Genomic DNA, 22,038 nt, shown 5'->3' on the forward strand with positions numbered 1-22,038 from the left:
AATACAGAAGGAATACCTTGTCTTATGGTGGTCATCAGAAAGCAGATGGAACAGCATAAAGAAGGACTAGATTGGGAATGCAGTGCCAGAGGTAGTTCAGGAATGCACAGGTGGCATTGAGTAGAGCCTGGAAGAAGGGCACGTGTGTGTGTGGGGGGGGGCTTGAACTCAGGGCCTGAGCAACTGTCCATGAAGCTGTCTTGTTCAAAAATGGCGCTCTACTACTTGAGCCACACCTCCACTTCCAGCTTTTCTTGGGGTGGGGTTGGTTAATTGGAGATAAGAGTCTCACAGACTTTCTTTCCCAGGCTTGCCTTTGAATCTCAATCTTCAGATCTCAGTCTCCAAGTAGCTAGGATTAAAGGCATGAGCCACAGGTGCCTGGCTAAGAAGAACACTTTTAAAACTTCTTAATTGGCCAAGTGCCAATTAAGTGCCGGTGGCTCACACCTGTAATCCTAGCTACCCAGGAAACTGAGCACTGAGGATCTCAGTTTGAAGCTGGCCCGGCCAGTTCTTTGAGACTCCTATTAGCTCCCTTCCTGCAAAAAAAATAAAATAAAAATGGAGCTGTAGCTCAAGTGGTAGAGTCCTAACCTTGAGCAAAAAAGTCAGGGACTGGGCCCAGGCTCTGAGTTCAAGCCTCAGTAAGGACACACACACACACAAAAACCCCACCCACCACCACCAACAACAATTACAACAAAAACCCTTCCAAAATTCTTAACTGTCAGGCAGTGCAATGCACCCTGACCACATCTTTACAAGTCTGTACTCCCGTATCTACCACGCAGACTAAGAGACCTGTGCTGCCCGTGCTGCAGCTATTGGCTCTTAAACACAGATGGTCTGTACAGAAAGGAATAATTTTTTTCTATTATATATAATATATGCATAATACATTACATATATATACAATAACAAAATAGTTCATTATATATTATATTTATATGTTGAAATATTATCTTAGGTACGATTAAGTACAACTTATTAAAATCAATTTTAATGTGGGCATTAGAAAATTCTAAATTACTATGTGGTTTGCATTATACGACTATGGACAATGATGACATGGAAGATTTCCAGAAGGTTCCTTTGTATTCCTCCCAATACAACAGTCTGTACTCTCACCCCTAGGATGTGTTACCATGTCAGGGTGGGGAGAGGAAGAGGATTCTAGACTCAATAAACAGCAAAACTAAACTACTTCCTATTGTCCCTCCCTGTGCTGGTTTAAGAGATTTGGACCGGGGAACCAAGACACCCCCTCCCACAAGACCCCCTCCCTATACAGAGCTGGGCAGGAGACCTCTTGGGCCCTCGGAGCCTAGGCTAGGCTATGAGTTGTTTGCACTCATTCTCCCCGTGGAACCAAGTCTCTCCCTGAACCTGCAGGCTGGAAACCCTAATCACACAGAGCTGGCACCAACAAACCCAGGAAGGAAGAACAGTGCCCCTGCGTGTTAAGAGTCTCTGTGACGTTGCCCAGGAGTGACACCCCTTCTAGAAGCATCCAAGGTATTTGTTGTAAGGACCAGCTTGAAGGTAGGGAAGGGACAGTGGAGCCTGGATGAGCCCTGTTGAAGAACACAGGACAATGGATGGGTGATAGGACCCAGAAGTCCAGACTGAGGAGACCACACTTCCTGCAGAGAAGGGAGGGGCCCGGAAGTGCTGGGTCAACAGGTCCAGCTGTGTCCTATTAAGAGGCTGTTTTGCAGGGGCCTGACAGGAAGGCATGGGGGTGGAGGTGGGAAGGGCTTGTGAAGATGAGTGTGAGCTTGTGTGCAGGGGGTGTGAGGAGGTCTCCACCATACAGCCTGTGACCGCAGTAGGTGTGTCACTCAGCCCTGGCGTCCACAGCCTGGGCTCCATGCAGAAGCAAGAGCTGGAGCACTAGGAAAATAGGGGGTCCCAGGAAATGGCAGGAATCAGAGGGCAGAGTGGGCATGCCTGCTTGTCCAGGACTGTGGACTGGCCAAGTATCATCTGGAGGTCAAGACGGGGGTGGCCCAGCTGGCACTGACCTGGCTCTCCAGTCCCAGTACTTCCTCTGGGAAGGCAATGGAAAAGAGGAAGACCAGAATTACCCAGCAAAGAGGCATCCTGGGGCCCTTAGGCTCCTCCAGCCCCACCTGGAAACACGGCAATGTGGAGGGCACAAGGCACCTTTCAATCAACATCCTGGCTCTGCTTTAGGCCTTCCCCAGAGGCTAGGCAGGATCCTGTTCCAGCTGTGAGACAGCCAGCGCCATTTTCTCGGTTACTAACAAGGGTCCAAGTCTGATCCTCTCAGGGCCTTGGCTTCTTCATTGATATGATGGTGTGTGTGTGTGTGTGTGTGTGTGTGTGTGTGGCTTCTTCATTGATATGATGGTGTGTGTGTGTGTGTGTGTGTGTGTGTAGGGGGATGAGGGATGAGAAGATTCTATCATCTGCTGAGTAGCCCTTGGTAGGCCCTGCACTCTTCCCAGGTTTCTCCTGTAGAATCTGACCCAGCATCAAATGGGCTTGGAGTGGGGGGGGGGGGATGAGGGAGTTCACCTGAGTCACTCCTGCCACAACCAGCTTCCCAGGACCTACAGGTGTAGCTTCCAGGCATGGACACAATGAAATGAAGGAAAAGAGGAGACCGTTTCCTCCCCCAAACCTTCATGACATTTCCATTCTGGGAGAGAGGTACTGCCGAGGGAAAAAGAAGGACCAGGGAAGTGGGGAAAGCCTCCCCCCAAAAAGGTGAGTTTAGTGAACTGGACATCTGGATAGAGGTATCTGGGGGAGGACGTCCTGGCAGAAGGAAGGGCAATCTCCCAGACCTTGAGTGACTCCACAGGGAGAGGGGGAGGTGAGAGGGGCTAAGACTAGAGGGGAAGAGGCGGGCCCAGCGGTCTCAGGAACCAGTGGAAAGTTGGCTCTAAGTTTCTGTGTTCAAGCAACTTCCTCAGAACCCAGAAAGGGCTGGGCCTCTGGCTTGCTCACTGGCCCCTACAGCAGACCTTGGGCTTCCTGAGTCTAGGAAACCTGGGGTGCCTGCTGGGTCTTTGAGGATCCCAAAGGTGAAGCCACGCCCTCTCCCCACAGCTTGGTGGGATACCAGGTGCTGCTACTCAGCATGACCAATGGAAACTGCCAGGCTCCAGTGTGAGTCACTCCCCCAGACTGTGTTACTGTACTTGTTTGTGATCCTGTCCTTTCCTTGTTCTAGAAATCTCCATGGCTCCCACTGCCTGAAAAATCCAGATCAGTTTCCTGATATTTAAGGCATTCTCTTTATAAGCCCCCATCTGCATGGCGCCTCTGTCCATCACCTCTAACAAACTCTGCACTTCCCCTCCCCTCATTCTACCCTGTCACTTGCAGACTGGGGGGAGGGGCTGGTTCTTCCCCCAAGATTCTCTCCAAACAGTAGGCAAAAGTATTAGACCAAACATGAAAAGCAATAGCATAAAGGAAGATATCAATTAAAATGCACCATCATTTCAGACTTGTGTATTGGGCTGGGGGAAAATACTTACAAAAATATCTATTTAGCAATGTTAATTTTCCCATACATGTAGATAATAAAACTATCCTTCCTCTAGAAAAAAAAATCTTTTTAACAGAAGACAAGTAAGTCAATTTTTTTTAAAAAGGGTGAGGACAAATGATTGGAACAGATTCTGCAAAGAAGACTTACAAATGGGCTAATAAGTGCGCTAAGGACTCAAAATTCACGTTCTTTAGAGACATGCAAATTTAAACCACAATACAGCAACCAATACAGCCACAAAAATGGCTAAAATTAAAAAGGCTGATGATACCACAGGCTGGTGAGAAGAGGCCACCCTCAGAACTTCCACAGAGCTGTCCCTAAAGGTCCATGCAGATGGAGCCTGCCTGCTGTTCTCAGAGCCCTAGGTTTGCTTCTAGCCAGTGTGATCCCTGCTCTAGGCTCCGGTTTAATCAATTGTGTATATATGTCTTTGTTTAATAGGCTAACTGTGAAAAATGAGCACAGTGTCTGTTAAGGACTTAGAATATGCAATGCAGTAAATGTTAGCCAATGTTTTTCTATTCCTCTACCTCCCCAGTTGAAGTTCTCTTTCTGCTACAAACTTTGATGTTAGGTGTGACTCAGGCACATACCTTTGGTCTGCTTGTGTCAAGATAACATCTTAAGTTCAAGTACACAGGAAACATGTAGACTGGCATGAACATAGACACAATCACCAAGAAAAGCCAATTTTCTTGGCAGTGTACCAACCAGCAGGAGGCCATCCCCCCACTCCCTCTCCCATGCATGCCTTCAACCCAGCTGGTGGCCACAAAAAGACAACAGCTAAGACTGAGGTCACCCCAGACACCTGGCAGGGATGAGCCTCCACACTGTGCTTTCCAGGAATGGCCAGCACCTGCTACATGACAAAGTGGTGGCTCTTAGGACCAGGAGGTATCTGTAAAGAAGTCAAAAGCTGCAGCCCAACCTGCTGCTGGTGGCTCATGCCTGTAATCCAAGCTATTTTGGAGGCTGAGATCTAAGGATCAAAGTTCAAAATCATCCCAGCAGGAAAGTTCATGAGACTTATCTCCAATTCACCACCAGAAAACTGGAAGTGGCGCTGTAGCTCAAAGTGGTAGAGCGCTTGTCTTGAGCAAAAGAGCTCAGGGACAGCACCTAGGCCCTGAGTTCAAGCCCCATGGCCAAAAGAAAGTTGCAGCCCCTGGCCTCCAAGCAAGGTCTAGATGAAAGAGGAGCAGCTGAGGCTGGGGCTGGTCTGGATCTTCAATTAGGTTGAAGAAGTGGCAGAGCTTCCAGAAAGCAGCCCCCAAGGCACCTGCCCTGGAAGACCAAGGAAAGACAACAGAGCAAGGTATCTGCCTTAAGATGCCGCCAAGGATGGCCGGGAGCAGCCAGAAGCGAGGAATTGCAGGCAACTCTGTGCCACACTTGGTTTTCCAGCTGTGATTATTGCTGTCAACCAGGCCAGCTATGCCAGCTCCTCCTATGAGCTAGGCTACCAGGCACAGGGCCTGCTATCCATTCTCCAGATCCTGCCTCTCCGGGGCCAAGCTCCGGCTCTGCTGAGGGCCCTGCCAAGGCAGGGCCTTGGCATTGACGCCTAGTCACCAACAGTGCTGTGTAAGCAAAGTAACCAGCTTCAGGAGTTTTCCAGCAGCTCCAGAGCAAGAAGCCCTTGCATGGCAGGCTAGGCATGACCTGAGCAGTGAGTGCCGATGGCCCGGGCAGCCCTCTCATTCCCAGCTGTCCATGTACCCAGCTGTCCTTGCTGGATCCACAGGTGCAGCACGGGGGCAGGTGCTATAGAGCTTTTCTCAGCAGCAAAGCATGGGAGGGAGGGAAGGAAGGAGGAAAGAAGGGAGAGAGGGAAAAAGGGAGGGAGGGAGGAAATGAGGAAAGAGGAAGGGAGGAAGGGAAGGAGGAAGAAAAGGAGGGAGGAAGGGAGAGAGGAAGGAAAGGAAGGAGGAAGCAAAGGAAAGAGGAGGAAGGAAGAATAAAGGAAGGGAAGAGAGAAGGAAGGAAGAGAGGGAGGAAGGAAGGAAAAAGTTGGCCTACCCAAAGAGAGGAAGGTGGTACATGAGGCTGGGAAGGCTGATGGAACCCCCATTGGGGCGGGAGGTGGACCAGAGTAAGTTTGAAGGCAGACCTGCAGGCAGGCCCGCACCATCAATCAACCATACTCCAAAGCCTGTTGTTTAGCGTGTGGTTTGCATGGTGCAAAGTCTCCCTCACTGATGTCCAGCTGCCATTGGCTGAATGACTTACTTGCAAAGCTTCTGGATACCGTAGGCCAGGCCTCTGAGATGTAGCCTGCTGAAGCCCAGCCCTGCATGTCAGCTGCCCTGGCTCTCAGATGCTGCTGACCATCACTAGCAAGTAGTCCTATCTGTCTGAAGTCCTCCAAGGATGGAAGCTCCCTGCCACACGGGGCAACCCCGTTCCTGATCCAGGAAGCAAGCACTTCTCAATTTCTGTCTAACTGAAATCTGTCCCTGTTTCCTCCCCTGCCCCTCCCCCACCCCTTTTCCTCTGTTTCCTTTTGCTTTTTCTACGCTTCACGGAGCTTGGGGACAGGCTCCTCCCCCTACCAAGCACCTCTCTCAGCTATGGGGCTCATCCACTTTCCCACAAAGCCACCCAGAGGTCAACTTTACCAGCTGCTTCCCCTCCCCCATGCCCGCTGAGCTAGGAGTTTACATTCATGTATCCAGAAATTTCTTTTATTTCCTCTCTTCTTTCTTTCTTTCCTTCTTTCTTTCTTTCCTTCCTTCCTTCCTTCCCTCCCTCCCTTCCTTCCTTTTTTCCTTCCTTTCTTTCTTTCTGCCAGTTCTGGGGCTTGGACTCAGAGCCTGGGTACTGCCCTGAACTTCTATTGCTCAAACCAAGTGCTCTACCACTTGAACCACAGCTATACTTCTGGCTTTTTTGGTAGTTTACTGGAGTCTCATGGGCTTTCCTGTCCAGCCTGGTTTCAAATCACCGTTCTCAGATCTCAGCCTACTGAATAGCTAGGATTTTCCTTTTTTAATAACACCTGGAAGAGTCTCATATAAGGGCTTTTAGTATAAACATAGTTGCATAACCATCCCGGCAATCAACAGTTTTAGAACATTTTCATCACCCCCAAAATAAAATTCCTTAGTCATTCCCTGTTTCCTCCCAGTGATCCCACACTCTGGCCCTACTAATGTGCTCATTATCTTTATAGATTTTGCCTATTCTGGATATTCCCTATAAATAGAAGCATACAAGATATGAGCTCTAAACCTTAAAAACAAACAAACCAAGACAGTGTAGCCCAGGTTGACTTTAAACCCAAGATCCTTCTGTTTCAGCCTCCCAAGAATTGGGAATATGAATGTGTAATCACCATGCCCAGCAGAAATATGTGTCCTTTTGTGTTTCTTTTCACTTAACATAATGTTTCCAAGTATCATCTATGTTGCAGCAGCTATTAGAATGTATCAGTGTTTCACTTCTCTTAACCCATAAATAACAGTCCATTGGATAGACATGCCACATTTGACCTATTCATCCAATAGTTGGTAAATATTTGTGTTTCCACTTGTGGGACATTACCAATAACACTGCTAATATTCACATACAAGTTCCTGTATGGAACGCTTGTTTTCCATTCTCTCCAGCGGATACATAGGAGTGGAACTTCACGGTCATAAGGGAGCTTTATGGGGAGCATTCTGAGGAGCTGCCTCCCTGTTTCCCAAGGTGACTGTGGCCATTGGCCTTCTCACCAGCAGGCCACCGGAGCTCTGGTTTCCCCACCACCTCTCCAACACTGTTACTGTCTGTCTGTCTTGTTGGTTACAGTCATCCTGATGGTGCGGAAAGGTCTCCTATGGATTTTATTTGCATGTCCCATGGGGTAGCTGAGATCAGTCAATCACCTGTACATTATATGGCCAAAATTGTGGTTCTTCACTGTTTACAGATCTTGTCTATTTTTTTTATTTACTCTTGGGGCTTGAACTCAGGGCCTGGGCACTGTCCCTGGGCTGCTTTTTCCTGAAGGCTAGCACTCTACTACAAGAGCCACAGCGCCTCTTCCTGCTCTTTCTGTTTAGGTAGTACTGAGGAATCAAACCTAGGGCTTCATGCATGCTAGGCAAGCACTCTACCCCGAAGCCATATTTCCAGCCTGAGTGATTTTTGTAATTGGCTATTTAGACAGTTAATTAGTGTTGGCACTGGAGCTTGAACTCAGTGCCTCACCCTGTTTCTTGTTTTTTTTTTTTTTTGCTTAATGCTGGTGCTTGAGCATACTACCTGAGTCACAGCTCTACTTGTGGATTTCTTTTAGTGGTTAATCAGTGAAAAGAGTCTCAGACTTTCCTGCCCAGGCTGCTTTGAATCGTCATCCTCAGCCTCGTGAGGAGATAAGCTGGCAGGAGTGATCAGCACCATACCTGACTCATTTTAAAAGAAAAGTTCTCACTGTGTAACTCATCATGACCTCAAACTTACACTCCTACTCCTCAACCTCTAATCTGAGGTGACAAAAACTCCAGTTTTCTTCTAAGGGTTTTGTAGTTTTAGCTCTTCCATTCAGGTCTGTGTGTGGGCCATTTTGAGTGCATTTTTATGTATGGTGTGAGATAGAGGTCCAATCTCATTCTCTGCACATGAGTGTGAAGCTGTCTAAGCACCATGTGTTGAAGACGAAGTCTTCAAGTCTTGTTGGCCTAATCAGCCATCGGGGGCCATTCATTATGAAGTATTTTTGAGCCTCCGCATAATACTTTAAAAGTATTCTGATTATCTGTCTGTCTCTGCACCGCTGATGTATACAGTCATACAGGGAAAGAATCAGTCCCCTAGAATTGTAACTATCACCTTCCTCCATCTAGTTACTCTACTCCTATTAACGAGACCTAAGATGGCATTGGTTTTTCTGTAGCTTCTCAGAAACTGTGGGAAATTAGAGTTCTGAGGGCAGGACCACACTTGTGGAAATGGGGGAGATAGCAAGGGCTTAGGGGGTGAGCAGCATTGGAACAGGCGCTAAGACTCCCCGGGACATAGGGACAGGCATTGAGCTTGCACAGACCATGGACTGGTTCCAGGCTCAGTGGTCTCTTCAGGAGAAAGGAAATGTTGGACTAAACCTGGAATGGCCAGTAGGCTGAACTTCCACGTGAACTCCAGCTGCCTGGTAGCAACTGTTTGTACTGTGAATGCTGAAGGCTGAAGAGAGAGTACAGGGATCTACTAGGGATGTTAGGGCTCCATATAGAAGAGGAACAGACACATTACATGCCTACGGGGCCAAGGAACAGGCCAAGGACTGGGGTTCCTTCCAGCACTGTGAATTCCATGGGTCTGTGGCTCAGCTGACCCTTGGCTGGGGGCCACCTGACGGCTTTTCTTTCTGCCCAGCAAATAATTGAGAGAAGGCAGGCAACCATGCTAGATTTTCATAGCTTTCTCTTGCTAGATCTTTTTCCTGAGTGTGTAAAGCCGGGCCTCCACTGCTGCCTTGGCCACCCCCGGCCCAGGCTTTGGTGCCTAAAGGCCCACGGCGCTAGGCTGATCACAGGCATCATGATGGAAGAGAAGGAGCCAGTTCTCAGAAGTGTCTCTCACAAACACTCAACAAATGCTTGCAGCCAGGTTCCCGGGGAAGAACTGCACAAGGTTCTGGCCAAACACAGTGTCGGGAAACTCTGCTCTGAGGAGCTTTCCTAGGTTTCTCCTCACCCAGAAAATGACCAGGCCTTGTAGGATGATGTGGGGCCCCTGACACCCTGTGGCTGAGCCCAAGAGCCCGGGCCAGCTCCCAGGCCTACCCACAGGCTGTCAGAGGGGAAGTTGGTCTTCCGGCCCCCGGAAGTGCTGAGAGCAGGTCAGGCTGCCTTGCTTTGCAGCCCACATCAAGGGGTCTGGCAGGGCGAAGGTCTTTAAGCTTTCCGTTTCTGCATGCTGCAGGTCCCTGCCCCTCTAGGTGTGTCTGGCACTACCTGGTTCTCATCACTGCCTTCCTGCTGGTCCCCTCCAGGCCTTCCCTGCCCACACTGGGCACCACATGGCCCCCACAGAACCAGCTTCAGTGCGGAGGGCCTTCTGTGTCTGCCTGCCCTCGGCCAGGTCTGCCCTTTGTCCCAGTCCTCAGACGCCCAGTGGTTCACAGCAACAGAGCCCTCTGTCTGCTTCTATCCCCAGCTGCTCTGCCTTCACCTGCGGGTCTCCTCTGAGCCTCCTGGCAGCCTGAGCCGAGCTCTACCACCTCCTTCTAGAACCTTCTCTGCCTCATGGATTCCAGCCGCTTGCTGACCACACCAGATCTGACTAGGCCTGTCCCGCTAACCTCTTTGTGCCTGTGCACGGTGTTACACATGCACATTGCAATGAGCTGATCCAAGGACAGAGAGAACAGGGGCCAAGTACCACCTGGAGGGGCAGGAAGGCTGGTGACGGGTGGGGGAGCGCCTCCCTGAAGCCTTTTCTGCCTTCTGAATTCGGATCATGTGTCTATACTGCCATTCAAGGAATAAGAGCAATGACTGGAAATTGAAAGGCCAAGAAGGATTTATTGTATGTAGCAGAGAGGGGCTCTGAATGCCTCGTGGCAGACTGCTGCTCTTCTGTTTGGCTAAGACTACCATGGTAGGCCCTTTACCTTCTTGAACCTACTCTGAAGAGTTATCTTTGAATGCAAACAAAGCTCAGTGGACAAAGATGTCCACTGCGATGAGACTCGTGGTTGTGGAACACTGGACAGGAATGGTGAAGGACATCCTTCCCCCATGCTCAGCCCCTTCCCTCTCAGATTCTGTTTCAGGGTCAGGAGGACTCGGCTCTGTGTGCTCAGGCCATGGAATAGTGGTTGAAGAGGAAAATACTTAACAATGGTGTAGGTAAGGAAATATTAGTACCACAGGAAACTTTGGTCCTACGAAGAAGGCAATTTTAGCCGTTCCACTCCTGCAGACTCTGAAATAATACACAGCCATGAAAAATGCTCCCTAAAACACTCTCAGATAAGGTGGGCGGGCACATCAGTGAATACGGCCTTCACCAAGGGCTACTTAGCAATTGGGAATACACCTGCACATGCACATGCATTCTGACCCAGCAGCTGTGGAAGCATCCTTCCAGACACAGAAAAGAGTACAGAAGAGTACAGAAAGACCCACGGGCACCTGGACTCACTGGGGCTCACTGGAGCATTGTCTGAAGTGGAGCAATGACTGGAAACAACCTAAAAGCACCATCCACGAAGGAGGGACTAGCTAAGTAAACAATACAAGGCAACTGAAAACAATGAGGATTTTCTTTATGCTGCTGTGGAAACTCTCCAAGATAAGTGATTAAGTATAAAAGCACAGCATTGTATGGCCTGTGCTGCCTTGTTAGACAAAAAAAAGAAAAGAAAAGAATTATTTGTGATCATCTAAAACAAACTGTGGAGCTGGGTGCCAGTAGCTTACACCTGTAACCCTCACTTCTCAGGAGGCTGAGATCTGAGGACTGAGGTTTGAAAGCCAGCCTAGGCAGGAAAGTCCATAAGACTAATTTCCAATTAACCAGCAAAATGCTGGAAGTGGAGCTGTGGCGCAAATGGTAGAGGCAGCATAAAGCAGAGCCACTCGTTTATAGCCTAGATGACACAGTTGCAGATAGACTGTCTTGACTTAAGGCAGGGGGCAGAACAAACCTGTAGGAGCAGAGAAGGGGCTCCTACCCCACCTGTGTGTCTCTATGTTACTTCTGAGATAGGAAGTGCCCCTTCCTCAGCCCCAGTCCTGATGCACAATATTAAAAGGCAGCCCCTTTGCAAAGTGACTGGACCACAAGGGCTCTGACCTCAGCCATGAACTAACCAATTTGTGGATTCACAGCTTAGCAGTTTTCAGAGAAGGCACTCCATTATATAAAGCCAGCTCTTCTCCCTCTGCTGCCTGTCTGCCACCTCTGCTACCTGTTCTACCACATGCTCCCACTAGGATGTGAGCTCGGCCTAGGGACCACGGAGCCCAGTGACCGTGCACTGAGATCTCTGGAACAAAAATAAACCTTTCTTTAAGTTGATTACCTCCGGTGTTTTGTCATAGCCATGGAAAGCTGACTAACACAGTCAGGGAACAATTCTCATATCCACACTCTTACTCATATCCTATCTGGTATCCACAGAGCCAAGAACTGGGCAGATCTGAAGGAACTGTAAACATGGAGGGTTATATAAACTCAGGAATGTTGTCTCTATGGATATCACACTCATGTCAATACATAAAACAGTTGCAAAGGAAACAGACTGATTCCTAAATTTACTTTTGGCTGGCAATAGGTTTTCATAAGTTCATAGTCTGGCCGTGTTGTCATGGAATATTCTAGATCTGTACCATCCAATGTAGTCATCGTTTACCAGTCACGTGTATCTCTGGAGCACCTGTAACAATGTCGCTACTGGAAATGCATTCGTCCCAGTTAATTCCATTGAATTTGTTAAGTGGCTACGTGTGGCTAGTAGCTACTGCATTGGACAATGCAGATCTGGACTTTTCTATGGTTTCAATCTTTCTGGAGTATGTGTCAATTCAGGTACTGCTTGCAAACTTGGTTTTTCAATGCAAAGAAAAGAAAAAAAGGAATTTTAAGAGGAAAACTACATGCGTGCAGTGTTATTACCACGAGCCATAGCTCCCGTCTTGGTGTTCTTGGAGGAAATAAAATTCCAGTCCTAGGCCATCTGTCCTAGTGTCTGTCCATCCTGGTGTCTGTTGGTCCTGCTCTCACCAAGCCCTAGGCTTCCAATGACCCCAGCCTCTGCCCTGCCTTCTCTCAGGGATCCCATTGGAGAGAGAGGAGCAAGGAGGCTGAGGCCTACTAGCTGCCCCTCTGCCTGAGGCCCCAAACCACTTGGCACCCCACACAGCCCACCACCACCCCACAAATGGACAAGGAGTTTCTTGTCCTCACTCAGTAACTGACCGCACTATGACTGGCCTGTCCAGTCTTAGTGGTGATCAACTGGAAAGGTTGGGTCAGCAGGAAGATATCTGGAGCTGAGCCAGTCAGGGTTTATTCTAGCCTGTGACATGGGCTTGCTGTGTGACCTGGGAAAAATCTCCATCTGTCTCTGGGCCTCAGTTTTCTCAGCAGTAAAACAAGTGAAAGGGGCTGGGCATGGTGGCTCATGCCAGTCTTTCTACTCAGGAGCCCGAGGTCTGAGGATCATGGTTCAAAGCCAGCCTGGGAAGGAACATCTGAGACTCTTATCTCTAACTACCAAAAAAAGCCAGAAGTGGAGCTGTGGCTCAAGTGGTAGAGTGCTAGCCTTGAGCAAAAGGAGCTCAGTGACAGGACCTAGGCCCTGAGTTCAAGCCCCAGGACTAGCCAGAGAGAAAGAGAGAGACAGAGACAGAGACAAACAGAGAGAGGCTATTTGCCCCCACCTACTTCATGACCAAGTGAACCCCCATTTCTGAAGTAAAAGGGGCTCAGAATGCAGCACAGATGCTTGGTAGCTGCCCTCACACGAGACACTGCCAGCCCTGACCAGCACCTTGCAGAAACTACTGCAGTCAGTACCTCATATCCTCCAGTCCCGGGTGACGCTGGGCCAGCCTGCAGCCCACGAGCGGCCGCTGCAACCACATTTCCTCTGCCAGGAACAGCATGTCTGTGATGTCCTGGAGCGGGCGGGGGGGGGCTAGGGGGGCGGGAGAGGAGGGGGCGCATGCCTCTCAGGCCCAGGCCACCTCACAATGCCAAGCGCATGCTGCCTCCGTGGCCTGCAGGCCTACCCTGTGGTTTTGCCCGCATGCCACCCAGCCCACCTGGGGAGATGGGGAGATTTTGAGTGAGTGGGAAGATGGAGGAAGCCAGACACTGGCTGCGCAGACTGAATGTGTGTATCCTTCCTGACAGGCATGAGCTGGTAAACCCTCACCCTTCCCACCCCGAGTGAAGGGGTTAGCACATGGTGATTAGGGGTGATTAGGTGACTGGAGTGATTAGGTCTTGAGGGTGTGCCCGTGAGGAGTTAGTGCCCTTCTAAAGGAGGCCACTGCCAGACTTTCTGCCTCCTGAGGACTAAGGCAGTGGGCTGAGGATCAGGATGAGGCCTTGATCTGAGACGTCCAGCCTCCAGGGTGGAGAGAAGAGAATCTCCCTAGGCTGCCTGGACTAAGGCATGTGGCTGGAGTAGGAAGCAGGGAGGTCCCGGGACAGGGAAACCTCAGAGACACAAGTAAGGAAGAGCCTCACCCAGGTTCAAATGTGCCCCCTCCTGACTCCAAGAACAGGGACTTTGCTAGCAGATGCCACAGGAGACTTGGGTAGACTTGGGCCCTTCTTGACCTCTTCTTCCCTTGTCTACAGGGAGTCAGGTGGGGAGAGGGGGAGGCCACCCCTCCTGGGTGGGGCTCTTAAGGTGGGAAGAGACAGCAGGAGTCCAGCCTTGAGCCAGGCATCACTGGACTTAGATCACAGGCCCAGAGCCTCGGGCAGCACAGGGGTGAGGGGCTGGGGGAGGCAGCATACACTCCATGCTGGGCCTGGATAGAGTTGCGGCTCTGCCACTCACTGCCGAGGGCTTCTCTAGTGTTTCCTGCTGTGTCTCACCTGTCAACGGAGCCTGGAGACCTCAGTTCAAGAAGCAAAAGGTTGCTGGGTGTCAGTGGCTCACGCTTGTAATCCTAGCTACTCAGGAGGCTGAGATCTGAGAGCTGCAGTTCAAAGCCAACCCAGGCAGGAAAGACCGTGAGACTTTTATCTCCAATGAACCACCTGAAACCGGAAGTGGTGCTGTGGCTGAAGCGGTAGAGCGCTCGCCTTGAGCTGAAGAGCTGAGGGACTGTGCCCAGGCCCATTGTTCAAGCACCATGATCAAAAAAAAAAAAAGGCAAAATGTCTGAAGTCAGTGCAGAGGATACAAGCAGTGAAGGTGTCTGGTAGAGATCTATCTGTGAGCTCCAAGAGTCCCTGTCCTTTATCTGCCTTGATTCACTCATAAATGCCCGTCCCCAAGAATTGTTCCATTAGAATCACAGAAGATGAGCCACTAAGGCTGGCCACTGTCCTCCATGGACATGGTCCTTTCCAACCTTCAGACATCACCCGAGGAGGGAGAAGACCACAGCCCTGAGACCAGAGGGACAGGACGCACACTCCCAGATAAGACCATCTTGACTCGGAGGCCCAAGCAGTGGAGAGGTACAATCGTACCGTGTAGTAAAGACTTTATTAGGGCTTAGGCTCCTGGGAGTCTCTGGGCATTGGCTCAGTAGGCAACCCTGTTTTCTGTGTGTTTCTGTCTAGAGGCCTTGCACTGACTATGCGTGGCTGGTGTCGTGAGAGCGAGCACAACGCAGGACTGGCGAAGCTTTATGTAGCGCAAGTTTTCTCTAAGGCACAGGACGGCCACCTTACACCTAGGAATATCATATTCCAGCACTCTGCTCCGATCTACAGGAAATGATATCTCCAACACAAAAATACCAAGCTGCGGAGACTCAGTTGTGACAAGGACATGTGCTTGCAGGAGCCAGAGGGGCACAGACTGGTGAGCTAGGGCCCAGCCCCAGCCGGACTGCTGTGGCACATCATCAGAGGGCGTACAGAACACTGGCCCCTAGGAGAGAGCGCTGTGGACCCAAAGCCCCGTGAGCGATGTCTAGCCCAGTGGAAGGAAGCACACAACAGAATAAACTGTCTGAAGCTTCCAGTGAAATCTAAAATGCACAAATACTCAACCTGGTAAAAGTGTTTGCAATGCAGCCCTTAAGGTAGGAAGAGCCTCAGTGAGTGCACCCTGCCTCCCCTCTCCCCGCCCTCCTCCCTGACTCCCCTAGAAAAGGGAAGGAGGAAGGATGGAGCCCTGGAAAGCAGCTTTCTATTTTCTTTCTGGCACAAAAATCCAGTGTTATGGATAAGAGACAAGACTCTTAGTCTGGATCAAGCGGGTGACAGAAATCTCAAGAAATAGTGATTTAAATGAGATAAAGATGTATTCCTCTCACATATAAAATTCTGGGGCAAGCAGTCCTGAGCGACAATGATATTTCAACACGTGCGACTCCCGCCCTGCATAGTTTTGATTCTCAAGGTTTACGTCAGTGTTCAAATGGTTGCCTCAGTCCCAGCCATCACAATTGCATTTCAGACAATAAAAAAAGAGGAAAGACACCCCCCCACTTTAAGGGCACCTCTAAGCAAACTGCACCATTTACTTAGACTTCTCTGTCCTGAACTTAAATCAGATGACCACATCTAGTTGCAAGGAAATTGGGAAATATGTGGTTAAAACTTATACCCAAGTAAAATTCAGGGTCCTAATCAAAAGCTCTGTTTCACCCTCAAACTCAAAGATTCCAGGATGGTGACCAATTCCACAGAAATGGACCCTAAACCCAAACCCACAGAGGTTTTTAGGGGGTTCATTTAACGCAGAATAGAAGTGGGACAAAGTCAAGTCAGTACAAGCCAATTCTACCTATTAAAATGGCACTTATGGGTTGAGCCACAAAATCCGGGGGGAGACGGGGTGTGGGGGGTTAACACATGTCCAATGCACAGGAAGTAGTAACCTTCTGTGTAAAATGAGGAATTCAAATCAACATGCACTCATGGATTTAAAGTATACAACCGGCCAGGCACATGTGTTTCATGCAGTAATCCTGGCTACTCAGGAGGCTGAGATCTGAAGATCAAGGTTCAAAGCTAGCCTGGCAGGTAAATCTGCAAGACTTCTATTTCTAATTAACCAGTAGAAAGCCAGCAGTGGAGGTGTGGATAAGCGGTGGAAAGCCAACCTTGAATGAAAAAATTAAGCGAAAGTGTGAGACCCTGAATTCAAGTCTCAGTATTGGTGTGTTCTTTCTGCCTGTCTCTGTCTCTCCCCACACACCCCATTCAAAAAAAGGGAGACAATTGTGTGTTTTTAGTGGGTACAGATTCTACTAAGTATGTGTTTGATGCTTTCAACTTCACTATTTCTCGGTGTTGGTTTTTGACTTTTTTTTCCCCCTTGACTCTGATACTGAAGCTTGAACTCAGGGCCTGAACACTGTCCCTGAGCTTTTATGCTCAAAGCTAGTGCTCTACCACTTGAGCCACAACTGTACTTCTGGCTTTTTGCTGGTTCATTGGAGATAAGAGTCTCCAGGATTTTTCTGCCTGGGCTGGGTTTGCACCACTATCCTCAAATCTCTGGTGGAGCTAGGATTACAAGTGTTAGCCATAGGCTTCGTGCTTGCATTTGAACTTTTTGAAGTGTATAATAAAAATTGATGTTGAAAAATCAACAGTACACATACAAGTCACCGTCCCCAACAGCCTCAAATCCAAAAAGAACATCATCTCGTGTAACCATGACAACACCCGTGGAGGTGGGGTCCTCACTTTTGCAGAAGGGGAAGAAAAGGTTCAAATGGAGGCATCTTGCCCAGGCTGGCTGAGCTACTAAGTGGAGGAGCAGGCCTGTGGAAAATAAGAGTCACACTCTTCCACAGAGCCAAGTCACCACACGCAGCACCCCGCCAACACCCCCACACTGGGCTGCTCAGGGCTCCGTGCACTTGACCTGTCCCACTGTTCCACCCAGGGTCAACTCCCCTCTCCATATGCCAGTCTCCGTGGCTAAAACCCCACTTGTCCTTCAAGGCCCAACTCAAACGCTGCTATAGTCTATCTATTCTGTTACCGTCACCTGTAGTACAGCCTCAACCTTTTAGATAGGACCCTATACCCATGTGTAAATTTGTCTTATTTTCTTTAGTAGATAAACTGACAACTCTTGGATGTTCAAATATTTTACACACACACACACACACACACACACACACACACACAGCACAGCACAGCACAACACTCTTAAATTCCTCATTTCTAGCCGGGCCCTGGTGGCTCACGCCTGTAATCTTAGCTACTCAGGAGGGTGAGATCTGAGGATCCTGGGTAGCCCAGGTAGGAAAGTCCTTGAGACTCTTATCTCCAATGAGCCACCAGAAAACTGGAAGTGGTTCTGTGGCTCAAGTGATAGAGTGCTTGCTTTGAGCTGAAAAGCTGAGGGACAGCGCCCAGGCCCAGAACTCAAGCCTCATGACTGACCAAAAAAAAAAGAAAAAAAAAATCTCATTTCTTGGGGGTACAGAAAAGTTAAATTCGGGACCCTTTCTGAGGCAGCCAGAGTGCCCCAGGACCCCTCTACACTACCTGAGAGAGTCCTCCACAGATAGAGAGTGGCCGTCCAGTGTCTGCCAGCCAGCCAGAACCATGTCACCAAAAACAGTCATGGTGAGGGGGTGGGGCGGAGCAGCAGCTCAGAAAATCCGTTGAAGTTGTGCCCTTCACCTTCAGCTCCACTCTTATGGGGACCTCCTCATTTTAGATCCTCCAGGGAGACCAGAGAAGAGAGACTTCCTAGATCTCAATACTTCTAGAAAGTTCTAAAGCTGGCCAGATAAGTCATGGCCCCTCCAGTCCTTCTAAACTGACCATCTAAGAGAGGAAGGTAGCAGGGCAAACAGGAAGTGAAGGTTCTCAGGGCTACTTCCCTTAGGTTGGGGCTCTTGCTGGGCATATAGCCCCCCTCAAGTCATTAGAATAACCAGGAGAGCACTCTTTGTGCCCTGCTCCGTTTCCATCCATCTCTCCCTGGCCAAAGTCTTTGTCTCCCCGTTAATGCTTATTATCTGGTATCTGTTACACTCAAGTACCTCTCGGGTACACAGAAGTCTGGCCCAGCCTCACCCCACTTTTGCGCTATGCTGACCAGCTCCAAGCCTGTGCTCTGGCCCGCCCTCCCTGAGGTATGGCTGTCTGCTCTGTTCTGCTCATTTGTCCCCATCTAGAGAGGGGTGACTCACCGCACCGGCCGTGATAGGGGGAGGAGAGGGCCAAGGGAAGAAGCTGCAGTCACTGGTCAGCCACCGGCTGCTGTTCACTCTGGCCTTGTGGCTGGGGCTCTGTGGGCCAGCGTGGTGTGCGAACAACACCTGCAGAGAGGGCCGGCATGGTATAGAGGGCTGTGGGTGTCCTTTAATTTCTTTCTTTCTTTCTTTCTTTCTTTCTTTCTTTCTTTCTTTTTTTGGTCATGGGGATGGAACTCTGCGCCTGGGCAGCTCTTCAGCTCAAGGCGAGTGCTCTACCACTTGAGCCACAGCGCCACTTCTGGTTTTCTGAGTGGTTTATTGGAGATAAGAGTCTTATGGCCTTTCCTTCCCAGGCTAGCTTTGAACCACGATCCTCAGCTCTCAGCCTCCTGGGTAGCTAGGATCACAGGTGTGCGCCATGGGCACCCGGCTGTCCTTCAATTTCCAGCAGACACTATTCTTGCTGGGTTCCACTGCATCTTCTGTGCTGGAGCACAGGGGTCCCGGGACATTTTTAAGCTTTTATCACGCTGCTTTCTGGGACCCAGGCCCAGGGTAGGGAGCCACCAAAGGAGGCTACAATGGGCGGGAGGCAAGGAGGGTGTGAGGGGGGAATGTGCCCAGGCTCTCCCAGCCTGCACTCCCCAGGGCTCTTGGCGCCCAGGAGCACAGACCTGAGCGGGGAAGGGACCCCAGGGGTCTGTTAGGGCCAGGAAGGGCAGAGCTGGTGCTCTAGGGACCACCAGGAAGAGATCCCTGCCACACAGCCTTGGTGGCTGAGGGCATCAAGGTTACACTCAAATACCTCTTGGGTACACAGAAGTCCAGAGTACAATTCTTTCTCACATGAAATTGTGTGTGTGTGTGCATGAGTGCACACACATGTGCACACCTCCACTGGGACTTGAACTCAGGGACCTGGGTGCTGTCCCTTAAGCTTTTCTTTCTCTCAAAACTGGCACTCTACCACACTTGCACTCTGACTTTTTGCTGGGCAATTGGAGATAAAAGAGTCTTAACAGTCTCTCCTGTCCAGACTGACTTTGAAGAGTGATCCTCACATCTCAAACTCCTGAATAGCTGGGATTACAGGCATGAGCCACGGAGGCCTGGCTCAAAGGAAATCTTAAACCCTCAAGAGTAAGTGTGTTGTCTGCTAGGCTGCCCCCCCCTCCAGCCCCCACTTAGGGCTCCAATGGGCTCTGAGAGATGTCATTCTCAGGCATGCCCACCCCTTGGTGGTGTCAGCCTTATTCAAGTCCCCCTCTTTCTCTTCCTCTTTCTCTCCATCTCAATTCAACCCAACAGCAAACCCTGTCTGCACTGCGGACCCCAGCATCCTGGCACCAAAAGGGCCCCCTCAGGTCTCCCTGCCTCCACTGCTTCTGCCTTCAATCTATCATTTCTCTGCACAAAGCCATGCTGGGTGCTGGCCCCGCTGAGACTCACCCAAGCCCCATCGGCTGTCCTGTTGCCCACAGCTAACCACATCCCCGCCACGATAGCTCCTGGTCCCCGTTTCCGTCCGGCCTCTGCTCAATGTCTTCTCCTCGAGTGTCACCCTCAGACCACCTGACCAGAAGAACACCCTGTGCGTCTCCCCACCTCCTGCCCTGACTTGTTCCTTCTCCTGGGACATCAGATGCTAGTGGCCAGGGCTTGATTTGTGGGGGTGATGAATGAACCTTGAATAAATGGCAGAGTTCTGAACAGCAGAAGATAAAGGGTCTTGGTCCAGCATGCCAGGTGAACAAGAAGCAGACAGAGGCAGGGGGTGCAGCTCAACTGGTAAAGCACCTGCCTAGTCCTGAGTTCAAGCCTCATTACTACCACCACCACCACCACCACCACCACCCCCCATGCACAAAGCAGAGCTTGCTTGTGAAGACCTTTAGCCAGGGGAGCCAGGATACACTGGCCCAGGACTCAGACCCAGTTGGTGACCAGCAGGAGCTGGGGGAGACACACAGCCCAGGAGCTATGGTGCACCTGCAAAGTGCCCTGTAGATTTTTTGTTGTTGGTGGTGGTGGTGGTGGTGGGGCTTGAACTCTGGGCCTGGGTGCTGTTCCTGAGCTCTTCAGCTCAAGGCTAGCACTCTACCACTTGAGCCACAGCACCAATTACGGTTTTCGGGTTGCTTATTGGAGATAAGAGTCTCTCAAACATTCCTGCCTGGGCTGGCTTTGAACCGTGATCCTCAGATCTCAGCCTCCTGAGTAGCTAGGATGACAGGCGTGAGACACCAGCTCAGTCCTGTATTTCTTGAGGGTGCAGAGGAAGGGGGCCCCTGAGGGAAAACCAGGGCCTCCACAAACAGAAGTCAGACCAGCCAGGCTGCGACTCAAGTTTCACAGGCTTCTGCTGGCCAGAGGTTCGGCCACACCATGGTGAGGGTGAGCAGCACGCCAGCCCTGACACAGTGTCCTCAGGAGAGTCCCTCCTCCTGGCCAGCCTGGGGCAGATGCTGTCTAGGAACTCCCTGTCCCAAAGGTGCTCTAACTTGAAATGCAAACCAATACTCTCTGAGCCCTTGCTAGCCCAGCTCTATTCCACCTGAGGCAGGGAGCGGGGTCAGAATTCGAAGCTGCTTGGGACAGGCGGTCCCCAAAACAACCTCATGACAGCAGGTGTCACCCATACCCCCAGGTTACACGCGGAGGCAGAGGCTAAGGTCACAAGTGCTAATGTAACGGTAATAATGACTACTCGGGTTTCCTTTCTAGGCCAAGGTAGTGAACGCTTTACAACTTGTTCCCAGTTCATAGGTGAACCGGAGGCACCCCCTCCCCCCTTAAATAACTGGTCCAGTCATGAATAAACAAAGGGGTCAGGCCGGGTCATCCCTGGGAAAATGGGAAGTAGGTGAGCTCAGCCACCGGGCCCCCTCCACCTTCCTGCGTCGCCCCCGCCCCCCTCTTCCTAGCCAGCTACAATCCCAGGGTGTGGCAGATTGAAATCGGACACCCCAGTTTCTCCCGGAGGGTGTAAGGCTGCAGCCAAGGAGGTGCTCTTATATCACGGCCCGCCCCCCCCCAGCTGCCCCCAATCCAGGGCCGTGCCAGCCAGCTCTGCCAACCGCCCGGCCTTACCGGGTGGAGCTTCCCCCCACCCCGGGCTCCCGGGACCCCCAGAAGGTGAGGTCAGGAAAAGCCGCGGGGCTTCTACCACACAACAGGCCCGGGACTTTTTAAACTCCATCAGCTGTGCAGCCTGGGAAGGCGGCAGAGGCTTTCCCAGGAATCCTGGGGGACCCCGGGCGAACCCCCCCCATCTGTACCTCCCCGGGCTGCCCCGGGGGGCTGGGCGGAACCTGGGGGGGAGGCGCAACTCCCGCTGCGCCCCCCCCCAGCGTTGCCCTGCCCAAGGCGGGGCGGGGGTCCCCAGACTACACTCGGGGACCCCATTTGGAAGCCGGTCCCCAGGCCGTCGGGCTCATCTCTCCCCCCGCCCACCGCCCCGCGGCGTCTTCGGTCCCGGGGATCCCCACGCGCGCGCGCGCAAGCCCGGGACCCTCTCCAAAGCCGAAGGGTCACCGTCAGGCCCCGGCCGGACCTCCGGGGAGGGGGTCGCGGGGAGCCCTCCGTCCATCCAGGGTTCAGGCACCTGAAGTTTCGAGGGGTCCCCTAGCTCCATTCCCAGGGTGCCCGCGGGGACCCCGGGCAGGGCGGGAAGGCGGAGCCGAGGGGTGGGCAGCGGGGCTGGGGGTC

The 22,038-nt window shown here is 51.1% G+C and overlaps 1 protein-coding gene across 1 annotated transcript in view; it reads right to left on the reverse strand.

Annotated features, from left to right (window-relative positions):
- Rin3 (Ras and Rab interactor 3) overlaps window positions 1–19,821 on the reverse strand; it is an 83,828-nt gene extending 64,007 nt beyond the window's left edge. Inside the window, exons 1-3 of the mRNA XM_013013314.1 lie at window positions 19,780–19,821; window positions 18,325–18,453; window positions 13,046–13,146 (exon numbers count right to left, since the gene is read on the reverse strand). Of these exons, the coding sequence (XP_012868768.1) occupies window positions 13,046–13,146; window positions 18,325–18,453; window positions 19,780–19,821 (272 nt within the window). The remainder of the gene's footprint in view (window positions 1–13,045; window positions 13,147–18,324; window positions 18,454–19,779) is intronic.
- Window positions 19,822–22,038: the final 2,217 nt, after the last annotated feature.

Source organism: Dipodomys ordii, unplaced genomic scaffold (assembly GCF_000151885.1).
Source record: "Dipodomys ordii isolate 6190 unplaced genomic scaffold, Dord_2.0 Scaffold2, whole genome shotgun sequence".
Taxonomy (NCBI): Eukaryota; Metazoa; Chordata; class Mammalia; order Rodentia; family Heteromyidae; genus Dipodomys; species Dipodomys ordii.